The following is a 23,397-nucleotide window of genomic DNA, read 5'->3' on the forward strand; positions in this document are numbered from 1 at the left end:
TGAGATGGACTTTGAAATGTGCCTGACAGTGTATTTATTTAATTTAACCCAAACATGGGGAAATTAAACACTTACAACATTGCACATTATTTTTTGCAGTTGACCAAGCAGATAATTTGGAATGTCTCTGAGAGGTTAAGGTCATGTGAATTTAAGTTTTTTTTCTAAGAACTCTAACTTTCAGTGGATTCCTCATTAGAATGTACTTTTTGAGAAAAATTATCTTACCTCTCAGAAAGGTAGAATTTCTGAATTAAAAATTTTTAGAAGACTTTCTAGGCGGGGAGAATATAGCTCAGTGGTAGAGTGTGTGCTTAGCATGCACGAGGTCCTGGATTAAATCTCCAGTATCTCCATTAAAATAAATAAATAAATAAATCTATTTACCTCCTCCTAAATAAATACATAAATTTAAAAAAAAATAGAAGAGTTTTTATATTTTACATAGAATAATATTCAGGTGTCAGCATTCTCCCTAGCAGTTTTTTTAGTTTGAATAATCGGCTTTTCTTTTTTCTATTTATTTTTAATTTTTAAAAATTTTTAACTTTTTTATTCAGTTATAATCATTTTACACTGTTGTGTCAAATTCCAGTGTAGAGCACAATTTTTCAGTTATACATGAACATATGTATATTCATTGTGACTTTTTTCTCTGTGAGCTACCGTAAGACCTTGTATATATTTCCCTGTGCTATACAGCATAATCTTGTTTATCTATTCTACATACTGAAATCCCAGTGTGTCCCTTCCCACCCCCCACCCCCTTGGCAACCACAAGTTTGTATTCTATGTCTGAGTCTGTTTCTGTTGTGTATTTATGTTTTGTTTTGTTTTGTTTAGATTCCACATATAAGTGATCTCATGGTATTTTTCTTTCTCTTTCTGACATAATCAGCTTTTCATATTCACAAAAATTAACATGAACTGTACCATTACTTTACTTAAAATACTTGAAAATATTTTATGTAAAAGTATGTGGTTAGATACAAGTGTTTTGTGGTTTTGAATTGTTTTCCTCATTTTCTTGTAGATTGTGTAGGGATGGGGTGAGGAGTTACACTGTGTGGAAGTGAAGTCCAAGGTGATTTTACATTGGATTTTCCTGATAACTCAAATAATTGACTGTGACTGGCTGTTCTTCCTTATCCCTCCCCTCCCTTCCTTCCTCTTTCTTTCTCTCTCTCTTTTTTTCTCTCCTTTTTTCTTTCTCTTCTTTTCCTTTCTTGCAGGACAGCACCCTTGTGCTCAGGATAATGGTGGCTGTTCACATATTTGTCTTGTAAAGGGAGACGGCACTACAAGGTGCTCTTGCCCCATGCACTTGGTTCTGCTTCAGGATGAGCTATTATGTGGAGGTAAATGTGTTACCATTTTCTTGTGCAAATCTAAATGCCAGTTCACGAGTACTAAAAAAACTTAGTCTAGCGTTCTACGATTTGGCAGTGAAATTGCTTTCTCCTAACTTGATCGGTCACGTGTATTTCATTCATCTGCACTATACTAGGCTTTTGGATTATTCTGAGTGAATCTGTCATGGCAGGTGATAACCTAATCCTGGGACTAAGGCAAAAGTGCCCTTATTGGGGGAAACTCCTGCTATATTTCCTAATAAAAAAGTAGCTTTTTCCACCCCAATGTGTAACAAGGTGAATTAATTCTACCTCCCATAAATCTCCATTGAATTCTAGATTCTGTCAGTTTATGCATCTTTGCTGGGAATGTATCCAGTGAAAAGAATACTCTTTTGTTCGACTCTATCAGCAATTCCCTGTTGTTTTTCTTATTTATCTAGCCAAAAAAATTTTTCGTTTTAAAGATATCACTGAGTAGTAATAATGTTGTAGTGAAATTAGTTCAGTTACTCGTGGGAGCATAACAGATCGGTACGTTCCTTTGTTAAAGCAGTATGGCAGGATCAAACATCATTGTAATATTTATTCCCTTAATTCAGAAATCTTCCTCTTGGGGATAATTCTAAGTTAATTCAACTGAAGGAGAAAGACTGTTCTCTACAGTGGCAGAAACTTAACACTTTCTAATGATAGGAAAATTAAGTAAAATAATGAGTTTATATAGTTATTAAACATTATGATCATAAACTGATGTAAAAATGTAGCCAAAATTTGGCTCAGGTGGCAAAAAATTATTAAAGTAATGTTTTCTACTATGATGAGAACTATGTAAAAAAAAAGTCTGTGAACAGAAATTAAAAGGGCTTACACTCAAAATATAAGAATTATTAAGATGGTATTATAAGCATATTCTTCTAACTTTCCTTTAGGATTTTTAAAAATAAATAACATGTATTGAGTAGCAGCTTTGAGGCACTCTGCTTGGACTGCAGGAGATTTGAAGATCTTTGACAGCATACAGTTTAGTTGGGGAGATCAGATAAGGGAACATTGACTGTGCCAATGGTCAGTGCTTTGGAAAACACAAGTAAAAGTTAATTCTTTTGCTTGAAGTATCTGTCCCCCAAAAGAGCAAGCATTGTACAACAATGTGAATATGTTTAATGCCACTGAACTGTACATTTTAAAATGGTAAGCTTTGCTATGTATATTTTACCACAGTTGAAAAAAACAAGTGTTTCTATGTCAGAGCGCTAGATTATCATTCTAGTAAGGCAAATCCCAGAAAAATTTGCCTTCGTGTAATGACAACATAGATAAAACTGAATCAAGGATACCGCCTTCATTTAGAAAATGTTCTTTAAAAGACCAGTCAGTTTTTATTCACATTTAGTGATTGTTTTTAACATATGTATTACATGAATAGGCAGCGTGTTTTAACAAATGTATGCAATGGTCTTACAGCACCCAAATCAAGACATAGTGTTGTCATTAAAAGTTCCCCGTGTCCTACCGAGCAGCCAGTTCTCTTCCAGAAATAACCACTATTCTGATTTCCACCCCACGGTTTAGCTTTGCCTTGAACTTTATGTAAGGAATCATGATGTATGTATTCTTTCTGTGTCTGGATTCTATGCTTAATACAACATTTTTGAGACTCACCTGTGTGGTGGACCGTATCGGTAGTTTTTTTTTCTTTCTCGTTTTATTGCTGCATAGTTTGTTTCATTGTATAAATAAGCTACAATTTATTACTCTTGTGTTGAGGAACATTTTGTTTTCAATTGTTTGTTATTAAGAGTAAAACTGCAGTGAATGTTTATATACAAGTTTTTTGTGTGTAATTTAACATTGATTTTACAGTGGAGGTAAATGAAATACGAAATCAGAATTCCTCTCCTTGTCCTTCAAGACGTGTTTTCATTTGAAAGGGGTTCATGGACCATTCTTTGGGAACCCCAGGGCTAGAAAAGTTATGAATTCTAAGCTAACTTGAAAATATTTGGATGTTAGTGATTATAGTGATTATTCCTAGGTTATGTGTGAGATGATAATGGCTTGCAAATGTAAAAATCCTACCTTAACTGTATGAGAAAACCTCTGCCTTACAGTTTTGCAAGTTAGTGAAATCTAAATGAAGTAGTATAAAAATTATATTTCTTTTCTGGATGAGATAAGTTTTATCTATTAAGTGTTTTGTGGGTGTTAATTATTAAGTGAGCTTTCCTCAGGTGTGTTTGTACCTCTGTGTGACTATGTTACTGTGTTCTTGTCACTCCCCTCCCCCTTGTTCACTTGAAGAACCCCCAACGTGTTCTCCTCAGCAGTTTACTTGTTTCACGGGAGAAATTGACTGTATCCCTGTGGCTTGGAGATGTGATGGGTTTACTGAATGTGAAGACCACAGCGATGAGCTCAATTGTCCTGTGTGCTCAGAGTCCCAGTTCCAGTGTACCAGTGGGCAGTGTATTGATGGTGCACTCCGATGCAACGGAGATGCGAACTGCCAGGACAAGTCCGATGAGAAGAACTGTGAAGGTATCTGAAATTCCTAGGCCTGGTTACAGAGTCCTTTTTCCATTCAGTTGTGTGCAATTCAGAGTATTGCTTTGGCTCAGTCAGTGGTAGATTTGAGGTTTTTCAAATATGTTTGACTTTATTATTTCTAAACATAGTAGCATGTTCCAAGTTGTTTTAACTTATTTAACATTGTGTAAGATTTATAGACAGTAATAAGCTTTGCAAATTGAAAAACGAGGCCAAAAGATTAGACCGTCAGTGTGTAAAAATAGTTCCTGTTTCCAGTGAACTCTGAATTAGTGGATTTATTTATTACAGTGTAAAATAATCTCATATTTTCTTCTTTCCTTCATTAACCTTTAACACAGTAAAAAAACAAAACAAAAGAAACCAACAAATTCTCTGGAATTTTTTAGTGTCCAGAAATGCATGTAGATTCTTGATTTCTTAACAGAATTGATAGTGAAGGATGAAATTCAGTATAAAGAACAAAATAGGAAATTTCCTGCTGGATTCCTTTTTCTTCTCTTTCCTCTCTACCAGTTGAAATCCCCAGAGAATATTTTTAAAGTTTTCTCTAAAAGTCTAATTTGTTTTTCATTTGTACCCAGAAAGCACTTTCTGACTTTTGCCAGAGTTTGACTTTATATGATAACAAAAATAAGAAAACTATGTGTGTGTGTTTTTTTCTCAGTGCTTTGTTTAATTGATCAGTTCCGCTGTGCCAATGGTCAGTGCATTGGAAAACACAAGAAATGTGATCATAATTTGGATTGCAGTGACAAATCAGATGAACTGGATTGTTGTAAGTATGGCTAAAACCTTGTTTATTACTCTTAAGGGAGAATTTTTAAAGTAGTTTTCCGTGAGGGGAGGGTATAGCTCAGTGGTAGAGCGCCTGCCTAGCATGCACAAGGTCCTGGTTCAACCCCCAGTACCTCCATTAAACATAATAAATAAACCTAATTACCTCCCCCGCAGAAGTCTCTACTCCAAAATGCTTTTGCTTTTCTTTATGTGTAAGGTTCATTTAAAACCAGTATTTCCTTATTAAGAAATGTTATTAATGTTAATCTAGTTTTTTTGTACCAGGGATTTTTTACATTTAATAATTTCTTAAAGACAATAGTTTTCTTACACACAGAAATCTTCAGAGAAACAGTAAAGCATCAGATAAGAATAAATACTGTTTTGCCAAAACTAAAGTTAGGAAATTCTCAAACAGTTTGGATATGTGGAAATCAACCAGTGGTCTGAACTTAAGAGTTTCTGAACATCAGTCTGTGTTTAATGTCTCTTATGTTTCCCTTGACAAGTTCCTGCTAGTCTCTCAGTGATTTCAAGAGCTTCTTTAAAATGCAGCCTGAGGGTACTTGATCCACCATACGCCCCCAGGCCTGGAGACCGTAGGCTGAACAGCCTGTAGTTTCTTCAAGGTTCATAACTATTGACTAATGTCCTAACGTAAGGTATGTCCCAAATCGACAGACATCGTTCTGAGTGGAATTTAGCATTAGCCAGGTCTACCCTGTCTAAACTGGTTTTGTGGAATTTAGACAGAACGCATTTTGAAACTCTTTAATCTTAACGAAGACGTTAAGCTGGTATTTTTTTACAAAATTCAAATGGGATAATCACTAAGACTTATAGAGTCTATTCACTTATTCAGCAAACATGTGCTGAATGCCTGCTCTATGCTGAGGATACCTGGTACCTGTACCACGTTTCTCAAAGTCCTCTGTGGTTGAGGTTGTAGTAAGAGTAGGGGTTTTAAAGCCAGGCAGAGGTGGATTTGAATTCTACCTCCACCTCTTACCAGCAAATTATTTGCGCTTGTTAGACCTCAGTTTCTTCATCTTTAAAATGAAGATAATTTTCAGCTTGGTGATTGTGGAAAGAAAAATTAAATGATTTAATGTATATAAAACATACATCATGGCTCTTAGGAGGTACTATTGATAAAGCAGTGTGTAAGTGATATTAAATTGCTGATAGAGATCTGAATAAAGAAGACAGCGGTCAGGCCTTTGGGAATGAAGGTAGAGTTCATCAAGGAAAACTCCTTAGAAAACTGGTCCATAAGATAGAGTGGTTGTTGACCAGTGAATCAGATTAAGTGGAGGGATTGCATTACAGGCAGAGGGACTAACCTGTCCTGCTCAAAACCACAGTGAAACAGGCACCTTTGAGAAATTATATATAAATTGGACTGCCAAAATATAGGCCACTGTCTTGAGGGGTGTCAGCAAGAGATAACGTATTTACATGTGAGATCATGAAGGACTTTACTTTTCCTCTAAAGAGCCTAGACAGTATTCTAGAATAATGGAGAGCCATTGAAAAACTTAAGTGAACGACTGGCCTGGCTATGTAATTGAGAAAGCTGTAAAGCAGGTGGCTTGGAGTGATACTATAGGCAGGGAAATCTGTTAGATTGGTTGCTTTCAATTTTTTTTTTTGACCACATCAAGAGGAATACAGAAATGTGGGTGCACACATAAAGAAACAGAAGTATTTACCCATGTTGTGTAGAACACATTCTGAAATTTTCTGTTTCAGTATGCTAGTTTCAGCCCACTAATTTGTTTCCACCATCTGATGACTTGCAGCCTGTAATTTTAAAATGCTTTTAAGAGGCTATTGTAGTTCCAGCAGGAGATGCTGAAGGTCTAAATCAGGGGGAGCAGTGGTGGAAAGGAGGGAAGGGGTAGATTTCTGAGTTATTTCAGAAACAGAATAAAAAGAGTTTGGTAACCACTTAGAGTTGGTAAGTTTAGGTTGACTCGCAGGTTACCTTATTGAGTGACTGGAGTCATAAACTGGAATATACAGCAGAGACGAAGAACCAAAGGTCATTTTGTATCTTGGCTGTGGATATATCATATTTAGCTGATGTAGGTTTTTTATTAGTTTATTTTTGGTGTTTTCATTTAATTTAAATTCCTTTAGTTTGCCACAGGTGCCACCATTCATTTATGGCCTCCTTTACCCCAGGAGTGTAGGAAACACTGACAGATGATGGTGATGATGAATTCAGTTTGGATTATGTTGCATTAAAGTTGCCCGTTGGGTATCCCACTGAAGCCATTCGGAAGGTTGTTAATTATATGGGTCTGTAGCTCAAGAGAGAGATTTGGGCTTTTCAGTTTATTAATAATTGAAGTTGAGGCAGCAAATGAAGTCTCCTAGGAAGAGTAGGTAGAGGAGGAAAATAGCAGGGGGCAGGCAGAAGAGAATGAAGCCACCAAGAGGAAACGTAACGGATAGCAGAGTAAAGCCAGCAGAGTGGTATCTTGGAAGGATCAGACATACGTGAGAAGGAAACAGGAGCCAGTGGTATTGAATGTTTAGAGATGTCAGCGAGATGAAGAGTTTATTGACTGTGACTTTGACCTTTGCCAGACTAGTTTCTGCGTGGTGGTGAGGACAGAAGCCTGATTTCAGTGAGTTAAGATGTGACCCAGAAACTAAGAATTGGAGATAGTGAGTTTCAGCTAGTCTTTCTTGAAGGTTGATGTTAGAAAGGAATGCCAAAGCACTAAAAAAAAAAAAACGAGAAAGATGGGCTGGTTGCTCACGAGGACTATGGAGAGTCTGTGCCTCAAAGTCCACAGGTGATAATAATGTAACTGGCAGCCCCTACATATTAGGTAACTTAGTGATGGCTCTCATTTCTTTCATTTAATCAGAGAGTGAGTTTAGCTATGTGGATAGGAGATTTAAGGAAAGGTGAAACAGAAGGAAGATTTTTATAGGACCTGTAATTGTGAGATGGGATCTGACTATTCAGAATGGAAGAATTTTCCTTCTAAGTAGAAGAGTAATGCTCTGCGTTTGATGAGCCCTTTTGCTATTTCCCTCTACCTGTAATACTGACGTCCTCTGCTAATAGAGCCTCGGATAGCTTGGGGACCCCAGGAAGGCAGGTGCCACGGGCATCTCACGTTCCGGCTTTTCTTTATGGGTCGCCAGGTCCTCAGGTCCTCCGATATCAGAGACTTTATGTTTCTTGCCCTCGAGCAACTAGACTCACCCTGCAGGCAGCAGCATATTGGGCCTGAGAGCAAATGCTCATCTGTAGCCTCCTGTTTGTTTTCATGCCAGGCCTAAATGTCACTTTTCAAACCTAAAACCAAGCTCAGGGCTGCTTTTGGCTTCTTTACCGTTCCAGGTAAAACACTTGATGACTTTTCCAGGTTTGTCCCTTCTGACCCTAAAATTTTCTCTGAAATTCCAAAATAACCTTAATGACTTTTATGATGTACAGAATGAAGTAGGATAGATTTTTATCTATATATGTATTTTTTAAACTTCTTAATGGTGTTTGAATCTATAATTCACATAACATCTCTGTTATCAGTTTGCAGTTATGCTTTCCAGTATACTTGAACGAAGCCTGTCTTCATTTAGGGGTAATTCGTTTTGACTCCTAATGATGACGTTTATCTGAGTATCCATGGGGCATAGTGTATATGTATTCATAAAAAAGAAAAATGTTTAAAAGTCGTCTTCACTAGCCTCACATTTCTGCTTGCAAACCTCCTCTTTTCAATTACTTTTTTGAACCCACGGTTGTTTTTCCATCATATAACTGTACTGCATTCCCGTTTTAGATCCAACTGAGGAGCCAGCACCACAGGCCACCAATACAGTTGGTTCAGTTATTGGAGTAATTGTCACCATTTTTGTGTCTGGAACCATATACTTTATCTGCCAGAGGATGTTGTGTCCACGTATGAAGGGAGATGGGGAAACCATGACTAATGACTATGTAGTTCATGGACCAGCTTCTGTGCCCCTTGGTTATGTGCCACACCCAAGTTCTTTGTCAGGATCTCTTCCAGGTGAGCTGAGACTGATCCACTGAGAATCAAGTCTTGGGTCCTGGCAAGATTGCCAAGTTTTGTTACAGAAACAGGATACTGCCTGGACTATATTTCAAACCAGACTATTTTGTGTTTAAACAGTTGTAAGGACAAATGTTCTCTTTTGCTTTTAGGACCTTCTCTTTACACAAAAGACCTTAGGTTTGGTTTGGTAGAAATTGCTCAAGAATATACAGCAAATACACAAACATGTAAGCGTTTATATATACACTCCATTTACTGCATATACTGCGTTTCTGGATGTGCTCTGCTGGAAGTGAATCAGCTGGTTATTTGGTGAAAAGAGTCATAAACCACAGTTCTTTAAGTTCAGTACCAGGAGACGCAGTACTACTGAGCCCAGGAATTAAAGGAGGCCAAAAAATAGGTGAAGATTCCTTTTCATCAGCAATTTAGAAATAACCTGAGTGGTTGCAGGGAGGGGTACATGTGTCATCTTATGTGTTCTCCTGACTTGGGTGATGACAGTTGAGGGTAGGGTTTGTCAGCATAGCCAAGTAGCCAGAAGTTCTGCACTTGGGTAGACCATATTGCTCTTGGGAAGTACAGCTTTCTCTTCAGTACTTTTTGGTGCCCTTAGTGAAAAGAAGCCTTTCTTGTAATGAATATGGAGAAGGAGACACCAAGCAAAAGCCCTGTGAGAGTAAGAACTCATTCTAAATGTTAACTCTAAGGAAACAGATACGATTTTCAAACAGTTAATGATTCCTTGTTGCCATAGCTACTTTAAGTTAGTGGAATTGGGAAAGTCACGTGGGAAAAATAGAGTTTTTTCTTTGGCACTGTGGTTGTGATTCCAACAACATTTGCATGCAGTAGATAGAGAAATAATATTTCATGCGTTGTATTTATGCCCTAAAAGTGAGTTTAGTTTTCTTTTGAGACCTGTTACTTAGTCTGTCCTGCTTTGCAGCGTCCCCTCTGCACAGTTCCTTCTTTCTCAGATCCTCCAAGAGGTTGAAAATCTCTCATTTTGAAGAGTTATTCTTCCATTCTGGGGAAGAGGAAGGGCTGGGAGCTATTCTTGGCCTTACTGTAGGCCAGCTCTCAGTGGAAGTGTTCACTTCTAGAGAACATTCATTTCCCTACTCCGTTAAGTGTTTTCAGTTATTATTGGGAAAAGAGGGCGTAAATTGTTTTCAAATCAAACAGTTTGACTATTGGTATTTGTAATTCCATTATTGAATAAAATTATTTCATGCATTTTTATAGATCTTATTCATCTTCAGTATTTATCCTCCTTCATTTTAGGAATGTCTCGAGGTAAATCAATGATCAGCTCCCTCAGTATCATGGGGGGAAGCAGTGGACCCCCTTATGACCGAGCTCATGTCACAGGAGCGTCATCAAGTAGTTCTTCAAGCACCAAAGGCACTTACTTCCCTGCAGTAAGCAGTCTGTTTTCCTTTGTTCGCTTTGAATGCTAAGATAAATAGGGTCGTAAGTTTTTAACTCATTTAAATGTGGATACTCAGTGATAGCAGTATAAAATGTTTTTTAGTATAGAATTTAGGCATATAAGGCTCAAAGGATATACCACCACCATGTGAGCACTTTGAAATCTTTCTTTAAGTTTACTCTGTAGCCACCAGCATATTTGAAAGCACTGGACATTGCTTTTCTATTCCAAGGAAAAGTAGAACTGTTGAATAGTACCTCCTGAGAGGCCAAGGGTCTCCATTCAGTGACCTCTGGGAAGAGGAAGTACAGCTGGTATTTCTCCTAAGTCAGTAATTTTTCTCTAAACATTTGTAATTTTTAAAAAATGAGAACCCAGTTGTGCTACACTTAAACTACTGATTGTAGGTTATGGATCTCCTTCTCATCGCCTTGTGGTCTTTAGCTGTAATGAAATTGTGTCTTGGGGAGTGAAGAGCCACAGTCTTAAGGTACTATTTTAGGTCAATTCTTTGAAAAAGAAGGATTGTGCTACTAGTGTAATGGAAAGGAATATGAACAGAGATGAAGGAAGAGTTGAAAGGAAGTCTAGTAGCCTCTGAGATAGGCTATTCTTATTTCAGTAATGTGGTTATTTTTCCATTTAGATTTTGAACCCTCCGCCATCCCCAGCAACAGAGCGATCACATTACACTATGGAATTTGGTTATTCTTCAAACAGCCCTTCCACTCATAGGTCCTACAGGTAATACACACCCTCCTCTAAGATAAGTCAGTGTTTATCAGAAGGGAGTACTCTAGTTGTCAGTTCGCTGTAGTCCTGGATGAGTAGGTGATGGTCACCAAGAGAGAAGAGGCATGGTGAAGAATGCTGGTACAGCCCCTGCCACACATCCTTTCCTTTCAGGACATCCTACTTTTTTTTTTAATTGAAGTATAGTTGATGTACAATATTATGTGTTTCAGGTGTACAGTACAGTGATTCATAATTTTTAGAAGTTACACTACATTTGTAGTTATTATAAAATATTGGTTATGTTCCTTCTGCTGTACAATTTATCCTTGTAGCTTATTTATATTTTATTTTTTTAATTTAAAAAGTTTTTATTTTAGGGGGAGGTAATTAGGTTTGTTTTTTAATTTTGTTTTGTTTTTTTAGTGGAGGTACTGGGGATTGAACCCAGGACCTCATGCTTGCTAATTAAGCATGTGCTCTACCACTGAGCTATACCCTTCCCCCTGCTTATTTATTTTATACATAGCAGCTTGTACCTCTTAATCTCCTGCCCCCATATTACCCCTCCCTCTTTCCCTCTCCCCACTGGTAACCACTAGTTTGTTCTCTGTGTCTGATCTTTTTAGTTATACTCACTAGTTTGTTGTATTTTTAAGATTTCACATATAAGTGATAGCAAACAGTATTTGTCTTTCTGTCTGACTTAATTCCCTTTGCTTAATACCCTCCAGGTACAGCCATGTTGTTGCAAATGCAAAATTTTGTTCTTTTTATGGCTGAGTAGTATTCCATTGTATACATATACCACATCTTTATCCAGTCATCTGTTGATGGACATTTAGGTTACTTCCCTGTTTTGGCAATTGTACATAGTGCTGCTGTGAACACTGGGGTGCATGTATCTTTTCAAGTTAGTGTTGTGGGTTTTTTAGGATATACACGCAGGAGTGGAATTGCTGAGTCATATGGTAGTTCTGTGTTTTTTTTGTTTTTTTTGAGGAACATCCATATGTTTTCCATAGTGGCTGCATCAGTCTGCATCCCCACTAACAATGTACAAGGGTTCCCTTTTTTCTACATCCTGCTAACATTTGTTATTTGTGTTCTTTTTGTTTGTTTGTTTTAGGGGGGAAGTAATTTGGTTTATTTATTTATTTAGTGGAGGTACTGGGGATTGAACCCAGGACCTCGTACATGCTAAACAGGCACTCTGCCACCGAGCTATACCCTCCCCGCCTGCATTCTTTTTGATGATAGTCATTCTGACAGGTGTGAGGTGGTATCTCACTGTGGTTTTAATTTCCATTTCACTGATGACCTGTGATGTTGAGCATCTTTTCATGTACCTGTTGGCCATCTGCATTTCCTCTTGGCAAAAATGTCTATTTAGGTCTTCAGGGCATTATACATTTGTTAAAGAGAGTCACAAATGCTGTCTTCTAGAGTATTAAGGCAGAGTTCCCAGGCTTTAGCAGTATTCTAAGGAAAAGTTACCCCAAAGTGACTGATTTCAAAAATAGGTTATTGCTTAGGCTGGATTTGATGACAGTCTGCAGTGGAATGCTGGGATAAGACCGTGGTCCAGAGAGTTACGAGAGCTCTGAAACAGTAGGGGTGTCGAGGACACAGAATTTGAGAAAAGTTGAGGGAAGCGTAAGTTCAGCTCTTGCTTACATATGTTATCCTGATCTGGAATAAAAGATTTCTCATACAGTTGCATAGAATATATCATGACCCACTAAAATAACTGAAATGTATTTGTAAGCCAAAAAGGGAAATTTTGCCTTCATGCTGATTCATGAGTCTGTAGAGCATAGGTTAAGTGCTAATGTGTCGTCCTTACTCTTTTGTCTGACTTGAAAGGCCAGCAGAAAGTCAAAAACGTATATTCTCTCTCCAAACACAGTAACGTCCAGTGTTTATTGACATCTCTCACATGCCTGTTATCTTCTCGATAAGGTGTTTCCTAGAATTCTAGTCACATTGCCGTGATGTAACCTTACGGATGTGTAGAAATCAAGTGGAAACTGTTATAGTATCTAATTCAGAATTCTCATTTCAGTTTATGGATAAGACTATTTGAGATAGGCTTGACTCTGAACTGATTGTTTGTTGTTGTTGTTTAGCTTTTTTTCTTTTTGAGGGGGGAGGGTAACTAGGTTGATTGATTGATTTTTTTTTTTTTAATGGAGGTACTGGGGATTGAACCCAGGACCCAATGCTTGCTAATTAAGCATGTGCTCTACCGCTTGAGCTATAGCCTCCCCCCGAACTGATTGTTTTTAAGTTTTATTGTAAATGTTGCTTTTCTTGCCACAAGTTTGTTCTAAAAAGGCAAAACAGAAAGGCAGAAACCTGAAAACCAAAGGGAAAGACCTAAATTTTTATTTTAAAAAATTAATTTCTTTAAATTGAATGAAACACTATTGCATCCAAAACAATTCTTATTTAGATTTTTGTCTCAAGTTTGTGGAACTTTAAAGAATTTTGTTAATTCTGTTTCCTTTCTTTCCCTCCTGTGTTTTTTCTTCCCCCATGAAAATGGAGTGTTGAGCCTTTCAAATGTTGAGCCAAGAAATTTCATCAAAGCTCATCACCTGATAGGACAGAAAGATAAGACCTGAAAAGTACTATGACATCATGTCAGTATTGGTAGTAAAAATGCTTGAGAACCTGCTTGGCAGGTCATGTAACTCTTGCTCTTTCAGCAGCCAGTTCTTTTGCTCTCACCTAGAACCTGCCTCAAATGGCTTACATCCTCATGTATTATCTGGCGCTCTGTATCACTAGCTGTTTTATGAATTGTAACTTCAGTTTTACATTTGCTCTTGCCCCTCTCTTGCAGTCATTTTGTTTGATGAGAAAGCATCTAAATAAATCTTGATTGGGATAAATATGAAATATGATCAGTGTTACCCTACGAAGAATATAAACGGTATAAAGAGTTATAGATAGAAGTAGAAATGATAGAAAAGACAGCACTTTGGGTCAGCTCTTATTTTCAGTAGTACATTTCTCTATTTTCAGTGCCTTTTTCTTTAGTTAGCCATGCTACAAACTTGACTTAAAAGCTATGGATTACTTGAAAAGGTAGATTAAAAAGTATAAGAAGTAAATTAAGTCTCTGAAATACCTATTACAAAATTCACTGGTCCTATGTGGATATCTAGGATTTACCATTTTGATGTTCAGTTAAATCTGCTCTTTTGATAACATACTTGTCTACATGCAGGGAATCAAAACTCCTTCCCCCAAACCACAGCAGTTGCCCTTTGCTGGTAGTAACAGTAATGGGGTGGATCTGCTTCCTAGGCTGCCCATCAGAATTCAGCCTGGCTTATACAGTATTTGAGTTCTCAAAAGCGAATGAGGTCTTAATTAAATTATTCGTCAGGTAAATTATAAAGTGTTTAAGGAACATTGCGGGAATGCTGACATGTTTGAGTAGTGTAACATAGGTACAGACCCGTTCTTGTCGCAGGTCATGGAAAGGCAGAAATTGGTGAGGTCCACTGTAGAGACTGAACGCAAAATGTACAACTGAGAGATTTTCCAAAGATGACTGTTAAGTACAACCTTGAATAGTTCTTTTTTATTCTATGATACAGTGTAACTTAAAGGTATAAGCGCACATCCAGAGGCTACAGTTTCACTTACATTCCCATTCTATCCATTTTTAATTGCCTCTAATCACATTTCATTTATAAATATAAAATAGATGCTATCTTTCTTCTCTAACCTGCCATTGAAAGTTGAGTGTTGGTTGGGGTAAATTTAAATTGTAGTAGCTTGTTGCCTTTACAGTGAAGTTTGTATTCAGTAGCTCTGTTTTCTGATAGAGCAAACCACTTCTATAAATAATTCTGCTTCTCTTGATTTTCTCTCGCCCTGTACCAGCTACAGGCCATACAGTTACCGGCACTTTGCACCCCCCACCACCCCCTGCAGCACAGATGTTTGTGACAGTGACTATGCTCCCAGCCGGAGAATGACCTCAGTGGCAACAGCCAAGGGCTACACTAGTGACTTGAACTATGACTCAGAGCCTGTGCCCCCACCTCCCACGCCCCGAAGCCAATACCTGTCCGCAGAAGAGAACTATGAAAGCTGCCCACCTTCTCCGTACACAGAGAGGAGCTACTCGCATCACCTTTACCCGCCACCACCCTCTCCCTGTACAGACTCCTCCTGAGGAGGGGCCCTCCTCCTCTGACTGCCTCCCACACAAAAGTGTAAATACAAATTCGGTTGAGATCTGGAGGGGGGGAGGGAGCTACTAGAGAAGGATGAGGCAGACTGTGTACAGTTAGAAACTATAAATGGGGTCGGGAGTACTGGAGATATTTGTACAGAAGGAAAAGATATTTATATATTTTCTTAAAACAGCAGATTTGCTGCTTGTGCCATAAAAATTTGTATAAAAAATAAATTTGTACTAAAAGTTTTATTTTTGCAAACTAAATACACAGAGCATGCCTTAAACCCAGTGAAGTAACTGAGTACAAAGGAAACAGGACTAACAAAGGCATCACTGACCAGGAATATCTGGGCTTTATTGATACCAAAAAAAAAAAAAAAGAAAAGAAGAGATTAAAGTCCATCTCAGAGCAGCAAACCATAGACACTTGGAAGTAGCCAAATGGCCTTCATGTTAACCAACAGTTGAAGGGTAACAAGTTTAAGGAATGAAAGACAAAAAAGAGAGAGAATTAATAACTAACTTTGGAAAAAGGGCTTTGTTTTCTCTAGGAATCCAACAATTTTAGCAAGGAAAAGAAATATTTAGAAAAATCCATTTGGGGTGCTGCTGCTGTAGGAGGGACCAGCCGTCAGGTAAGATGCTCTGGGGCCGATTGTTGTGCAAGTCTTCTGTCCCTACCTTAACGCCCACCCCTCTGTCAGACAGTAATGTTTCTCTAGGCGTTTTCACCTTGCTTCCTCCCCAGCCGCTTTGTAGGCTGTTTTGCCGAGGTATCATAATTTATTCCGTTTTTTATCGAGGATTGATTAAATGGAATTTTCTAAATTAAGGTTTCATTTTAATATTTCTACTAGCTCCATTCCCCAGTCAGCTTAGCTTTTCATTCGGACTGCTGTTGTTTGCATAGTGATCAAAAGTTAGACATTTTATTGCTCCTCTTCCAAGATTGTTTTAATGCTCATTAAAATGTCTTTTTTACAACACATATAGACAATGTTTAAGAATAACAAATTTAACCATTATGTTTTTGTTGTAAATTAATCATATATCCTTGCGGTACTTTAAACATATAATATCACAATATGAAATCATTTTTATATATATTTTTCCTAGTAAGACATTTAAATATGTTCCAGTGAGGGACAATTTATTTAAAAAGAGAATTTTTTGTTATCATTAGGTTTTCCCTTTATTAACTGTTGGTGACATTTTCATGTTCTCTAGGCCCATTTTTCTCAGAATGATGTCTACATACATACCTCTTCTAATGTGTGACGTGAGTTTAATAATATCTTTGTTACCTAATGTGAATGTTAGATTGTTTTCAAATTATCCAGAAATTATTCTTATAATCACTTTATATATTTTTATGTGTGTTCTCTCTTATTCCATCATGGATTAAGACGATTTAACAGATCTAACAATATGGATTACATGAGAAGGCAAACTGTTAACTGCTCAGCTGTCAGAACGTGGGTGGAGGGAAGAATGGAAAGCTCTTTCGTAGGCAGCCTCCTACGTAGGCGGTACCAAGGCAGCTGTGTCTTCCGCTATCAGGGCTGACCTGTGGGGTGATTCTAGCACTGCTCTGCCACCTCACCAAAAGGTGGTTTCCTGCTTTTTATACGTTTCCAGCATTTCTCTGCTAATAATTGAATGTTTTTAAACTGATGTATTTTTACTTTAACAGGTGTTGATCAGTGAGTTGCTGAGGGATTTTTTTTTTTTTTTCTGTTTTACTGAGGCCTCTTTGGACTTCAGGGCCCGAGAGAAAACAGTGAAGAAAGGGTTTTGGTAGTGGTGAAATTAACTTTCTCAGCAATTAAAAAATACCGAAGTAATCTTTCTAAAGAGAAAAAATACGGTTTCAGAATAATGCTTAGATCATTGGGAATACCTTACGTGAATCAGGTGCACTTGATTTTGTGTATAAATAAATGATAATCCATCAGTGTCTTGCATTTCAGTCAGACGAGCATTAACTCTTCCTGTTGATGGAACAAAGTGCCCAACGTCTAACAAAACAGACTTGGAAGTTGCATTCTGTGACACACAGGGGCACTTGATGCTCAGATGAAGATGGGAAGGTTAGCAATAACTGGGTATCAATTAGAATTTGAGAATTCTATATGTTTACATTTTTTAATGTGCATCTTTATCTGGTGGGCTTCCCATGTGGAAACTTGCACTATAATGAACTAAGAAGAATGCTGCCTTGTTATGTCTCAGTTCAAGTGCGTGTGCTGCGATGGCAATGGCCTCTTCTTGCAAAATACTAATTTGTGTGCCAATTTGTTTGAAATTATTTGAAGGCAGTTCAGCTTAATCTCAGAGTCCTCTTTCTATGTATTTTAGATGGATTCTTACATTTAGGGGAATACCTTTCAATGAGAGAATTGTCAAAATTCAGGAAAGATTTATTGGCCGTCAGGTTATATGGACAGTTAAGCTTAAAAGTACACTATCTTGATTGTTAAACACATGATCCTTAATTGGAAAAATTGAGGATAAAAAATTAACATGAGAGCACAGATCAGGGGAAGAAGGAAAATTGTTCTGAATTTGGAGTATTGCTAGATTCATTATTATGAGGGGCGATGAATAAAATTTCATTATATTCCTTAAATACAAAAGTATTTGTTTCGATTGTTATGTCTTGAAGTATGCTCGCTCACTTACTAACGTGATTAAGATTATCTGAGAATTGAACTTCAGCATAGCGTACTTTCTGTGCACTATAGTAAGCTATTCTGCATTGAAGTGGTCTTTTATCATTCTGAACTTGTATAACTTTGAACCTGGCTCCTGTAGGGACCTGGTTTTCTGAATAGAGGTTCAAGAGATTTTGCTGCTTATATCAGATAATGGCATATTTAACAGTAAAAAGACATCTAAGGCATAGAATTTTCTCAATATTAATTTTTCTTTCATGATGTTTTATTATGCCTCTGATACTTACTGCAGCTCTTTAACTAGCATATCGTGAGATGTTATATGTTTGACAGAAAATAACCAGTCAATTACTTTAATTTTCATATAAAAATACTTTGTGATATACCACCAAGAGATATCTCACCCTTTAAATTTGAGAATAACTATTCTAAAGGGATGATATGTATTTAGAAATGAAGACAATATTTTCATCTAATATAGGCCAATAATTGGGGTAGGGGGGCTTTGAGCAGTAAAAAGATGATTGAGGATTGTATTTGTTCATCATTTAAAAATACTCCAAAGCCAATGATTTGTATAAAGCCAACTCATTTGATATTAACATATAAAAAAGGCCACCATCTGTTTTAGGTAGCAGTTAGTTTTGGGGGAAATTTGTTTTGCTGTCAGGCTCATTAATGAGGAATGCTGCAAGCAGGGTTAGTACTTAGCACTGTGACTTACCTAGTCTGCTAATGAACTATGTATATTTATGTAACTGATAGCAGTGGTCATAGTATAGGGACCATTTCTGGTACCAGAAAGGCTTGCCTTAGGCAAGCCTGACTCCACGACAGACGTGCTGCTGCTTTTCCCTGTCAAGTCCTGGGCCTACATTCTTAAAAGTGTAGTTTTTAAAATTGCTTTATCTCTTGCAGGGGAAAACCTGCCACCTCATCGATTTGCATGCCGTAAAAGCAGTCTTTCCTAACAAGATTCGGAAACAAAAATCTTGGGCTTTTCACGCCCCCAAATATGTGATGCTTTTAATAAATGCAGTACTTCAGTCTGAGGAATGACATGAATAGTATGTCTGGAGCGTGGGTATGAGTATGTGATCATCAGGTGGCCGATAAATGTTTGGGCATCCGTAAATGAGGCTGTACACCGAGTGTAGACACGGACTGAGCCTTAAAGAAGTTCATGGTTGAGTGTTGTTTAAAATATGTTCTCAGAATTCTGAAATTGAAGAGATTTAATTCTGTTTAGTAGTCCTTTCCTTACCCCAAGCCTAAAACAAACCAAGAGAAATAGCAGAACTGGTTTCTGACTTCTGGGATTGCATCACTTTACAATAGGCTCAAAATTTAGCTTTTGAAATTCTCGAAGTTTTAATGGACTTTGGGTCCTAAAGCATAACATTTTACATTTATAATTTTCAGAGATCTTAAAATTGTGAATCTGTGTACTCAGGATATTTCTTTTTGACTGGATTCTACCTCTTGTTAAATAAAACCTGTACTTGAGTGGTCAGGAAGGTAGATTCTTAGGTTAATCTTGATTTAGAATTAAATTAGTGACCTCATCCTTCTTCAGTCCAGGTAAACTTTACTGGTTTTTTTTCCCCCAAAAGGCATTCTTAAATCATTTTTAAGTTTATAGCTGAAAAATCATCATGACTTTACAGATAGAATTATAAACCTAAGTGGTATCTTGTACTCTGAAATGGAGTATAGACCTAACAAAAACTAATGTTTAGATTTCCCACCATTACTTAGGGTTTTCCCAAAAGTTAACACCAAAGAATTATACAATGTGCTTTTGCTTAACTGTCCATTTCTCTCTCTTTTTAATCAATTACAAACAGGGCAGGACACAAGAGAGAGAGAGAGATCAATGCCTAAATATGAATATTAAAAGGAAAATAAAGCAAAGAAAGTCTGATTAATATTACATGAAATTAAGTATCTGGGGTTAGTTAAGGACATTTTAAAAAAAGAGTGAAGAGGATATCAGGAAGCTTAAGCTGGACTGGCCTTATTTGCAAGTGAAGGATCTGGTGCTGCTTTCAGATGTTTTATCCTCTGTGTTTTTAAATTTTTTCTTAAGCTTTAATCTTCGTCATTGTCTTAAAGTCAGCTGGTGTTTCTTGTTCGTGGACTTTGGTACGATGGTGCTTTGCAAGGATGTATTTATATTTTAATGACCAACATTTGGTCAGCCCTTGTCCACTATTCACTTCCCCCTTTTTGTAAAATAAGTGCTTTAATTGTAAACTGTATAAAAATACCTTGTATAAATCACCCTTTTGATTATTACAATAAGTTGAGTTGTAACAAATGAAATGTTGATTTTTATAATAAAACAGTGGAAAATAAGTGTCATTTTTTTTCAGCAAGAAATTAAAACAGTTGATTGTGCTTTGCTGTGATATGCGACTATTGTGTTTCAGACACAACAAAACCCACCTTTATTGTTTGTATTTCAAATAAAATACAACTTTGGAAGAGAGGGTTGAGAAAGGCTGTTGCTTAGTGCAGTGCTGATAATGCCTGTGATTAGGAACAGAATAAGAAAAATAGTTGTTATCAAACCAAACTTGGGTCTGCTCACCCGCTGCACAGCAAAGCCACTCTGCTGACACAGGGTTGTGGTGAAGGAAAATACTGCATTTCTATGCAGGGTGCTAAGCAAGAAGAATGTACAGCTGGTGCTCATGCAGTCTGCACAATCCATCTCCCATGTCAGAAAATTTTCTACCTGAGATTTGCGTTTGTAAATTCGGATTTACTCACCATATAAAGCCAATCTTCTCCAATAAAGAGGCTAAAAATAAAAGATAACTTCTGTTAACATTTGGTCTGCGTTTACCGTGCACCAGGTGCTGTGCTAAGTATCCCATTTTTTTCCTCAAAATAATCAACTGATTAATGATCATGTTTGACAAGAAATGCCCAATTTGGTTATGAAAATTCCAGTGTAACGTTTTGATTAGAGACAGTTGGCAGTGGGTGGTGGGAAAAGGCCACTGAATTGAGATTTAGACTAAAAATCTCCATTCCATTTTAGTTAACTGCCAAGACATGTCTGAACTCATTTATTCTCTCTGTATTTGTTGGTATTAGTCTCTTAAGAGAGTTTTCTGAACCTTGACTCTTAAGTCAGCCAGTTCCTCTGTCTGTTTCAGAGAGCTTCTTGTACATAAAACATTCTAGGCAATGAACAGTATTACAGGTTAAGAGTCTGCTGGAGGCCAAAGACTCACATAGCATCTTATTCTGTGTAGATCCTTATTTGCTGCGTCCTTCCCCTGGCTCCTCTGGTCTTGCTCTGCATTCCAAAGGAATTTATGCCTCTCAAAAGAGGGGCAACACAAGGCACATGGTACAGCAAAAGCTGTGTGGCTGACAGAAGTGATTATCTTTTGATAATCAAAGGGAGCTTTTTGACTTCTGACCATCCTACCAAAAGCTCCCCCACTGCCATTACCCAGATGCATGGCCCAGAAGACTCTTGTGTTTTGCACAGTAATTATGGAATCGAGTTCCCCTGCCAAGTTTACGATTAACTTCTTTGTCTAAAACTTCATTCCCTTTCTTGTCTCTCTCCTGTTCTCAGGATTGAGGAGTATCAAAGCAGGACCTTGTGGACCCTTCCCAGATACAAAAGCCCCTCCGTGTTCCCTGTTTCTTATTTGTAGAAAAAAGACTTTAGTCTCCTAAGCCTCTCCTAGGCCTCTGTTCAGTTCCAAAAAGCAGGCACAAGTAGTTAACTAATAAGGGAAGTGAGGGAATGCAGAAATGTAAAGCAGTCAAGCAAGAAATGATAGCTTAAACAATAGTTCAGTGATAAAACAGTCCAAGTTCCTTCTCAAGGGATTTATGTAACAGTCTGATGCATATCTTTGAGTTGTTCTGCAAAAACTAAGACCCCTTCCCACCCAGGTGGAGGATGGTGACGACATGCTGACCACAAGTACGTAGAACTCGGATGGTTGGAACCAGAAGATTGGTGGTTAAACATCACCCTGTTACCTCACCACCAACCAATCAGAAGAAAGTCATGCACCTACAGCTCTTACCCTAAGTGTGGCCTTAAAAAAAAATTTCCTGAAAGCCATCCGGGAGTTCAGGTCTTTCGAGGAGGAGCTGTTTGCTCTTGCTTGGCCCCCTGCAAGTTAATGCTGTGCATTCCTCCACCACAACCTGGTGTCAGTAGGTGGGCTTTGCTGCATGGTGGACACGTGGACCCAAGTTGGATCTGGTAACAATGTTGATGACTACAAAGTGGATGTCTCACCCTTGGCACGTTGGCCCCTGGCTGGTGGTAGCTCTCAGAATCTGTCCGCCAACTGCCTGAGCACATTTGTCTCGGGGACAGCCCTGAGTGCTTGCCACTGACAAGGCATCATTGGCCCACAGCCTTTTTAATATTTGTTGTAAAGGAAACAAGGCACTTGAATCGGCTGTTGAGATGTCTGGTAAGTAGCAGAGTCTTCGGTTTGATGACACCAGGGTATTCTTTCCTGTTGTGTTGCTTTGATTGGAATTTTCCTTTTGGGTTTGGGACTTGGTCATTTGGCTCCAGTGTCTGAGTAGAGCACTGCTTCTATTGGATTTTCCCTTTTGGACTGAGGAGTCTCTGGCCATTTAGCACCACGTGGGACCATACCTGGGAATCTCCCATTTGGACCAGGATGGTAAGAAGAGGCGCCTCACTTTTGAGCTAGGGAACTGTGACCCTGAGAGACCACATTGCATTGTTTGTTTCTTTTGGCCCTGCCTGGAGCAGTGGTTGGGAATCTGACAGTGCTAGCCGTGGGTAATTAATGACAGGTAACCAGAGCTCTACTCCGTCTTACAGTCCCCTAGGGCATATTTTGCAAAACTGGGAGGTCTTCAGCTATGCTCCCATGAAAGAAAGTTGTATTTTATCATAACACTGCTTGGCCTCATTACTCCTTGGGAATCTGGAGAACAGTGGCCCCTAATGGCTCTAAATTATAACACCATCTTTCAACTAGAACTGTTTCATGCAAGGGAAGGACAATGGGATGAAATTCCTTATGTATAGGCTTTGTATGTTATTTTATCAAAGTGAGCCTTTTGGAATTGGGTTGGCTTCTATCTTGAGGGTGTGTGTGTGCATGTATATTTGTGTTAGAGAAGGAGCGCTGCTGTAATTGGTGGACATGAGAAACAAGTACAGTTCCTGAAAATAGCCCTTTAGGGTTCATTGTACAAAATCAGACCACTTTTATTTCTGGTTCCATGACTAAAGCCAAAAATGTTATTTTTCTATAACATTCCGGCCACAGTGTTCTTCAGACTCTGGAGGAAAACGGTAAGTATGGACGTATTTTGACATGCTAAAAACAGGTGTTTTACATACGCAGTGAGAGGGAGATGGCTTTCTAAGAGGAACTTGCATTTCTCTCCCTGTGCCTTTGAAATGTAAATGTTCTCCCTTGGCTCTTAAGAACTTTTATCTGACCAGCTCCAATTCCTATGACTAAAGGAAAAAAAAAAAAAGGAAAATGAGGGATTTTTTTTTTTTTAACTGAAGCAGGAAAACTAAGATCTGTGTCTATGTGGATGGATGGATGTCTGTGTACTTATGGAGATGATACGTCTTTACCTCTGGATGATA

The 23,397-nt window shown here is 37.9% G+C and overlaps 1 protein-coding gene and 1 non-coding gene across 4 annotated transcripts in view; one reads left to right on the forward strand and one right to left on the reverse strand.

Moving 5' to 3' along the window:
- The window catches only part of LRP6 (LDL receptor related protein 6), a 126,089-nt gene extending 105,963 nt beyond the window's left edge, over positions 1 to 20,126 (forward strand). For 2 of the 3 annotated variants that reach the window (XM_006199867.4, XM_031670661.2), the window contains 7 exons: positions 1,233 to 1,358; positions 3,657 to 3,893; positions 4,570 to 4,680; positions 8,489 to 8,719; positions 10,013 to 10,149; positions 10,807 to 10,904; positions 14,793 to 20,126. In XM_006199867.4, coding sequence (XP_006199929.1) covers positions 1,233 to 1,358; positions 3,657 to 3,893; positions 4,570 to 4,680; positions 8,489 to 8,719; positions 10,013 to 10,149; positions 10,807 to 10,904; positions 14,793 to 15,087 — 1,235 coding nt within the window. In that variant the 3' untranslated portion in view covers positions 15,088 to 20,126. The remainder of the gene's footprint in view (positions 1 to 1,232; positions 1,359 to 3,656; positions 3,894 to 4,569; positions 4,681 to 8,488; positions 8,720 to 10,012; positions 10,150 to 10,806; positions 10,905 to 14,792) is intronic. The other variant, XM_015235650.3, reaches the window with a different exon arrangement.
- TRNAI-AAU (transfer RNA isoleucine (anticodon AAU)) lies at positions 11,319 to 11,396 on the reverse strand. Its single transcript is given in 2 exon segments — positions 11,319 to 11,354; positions 11,359 to 11,396. It is a non-coding gene; the product is annotated as a tRNA-Ile (tRNA).
- Positions 20,127 to 23,397: the final 3,271 nt, after the last annotated feature.

Source organism: Vicugna pacos, chromosome 34, assembly GCF_048564905.1.
Source record: "Vicugna pacos chromosome 34, VicPac4, whole genome shotgun sequence".
NCBI classification, from domain to species: Eukaryota; Metazoa; Chordata; class Mammalia; order Artiodactyla; family Camelidae; genus Vicugna; species Vicugna pacos.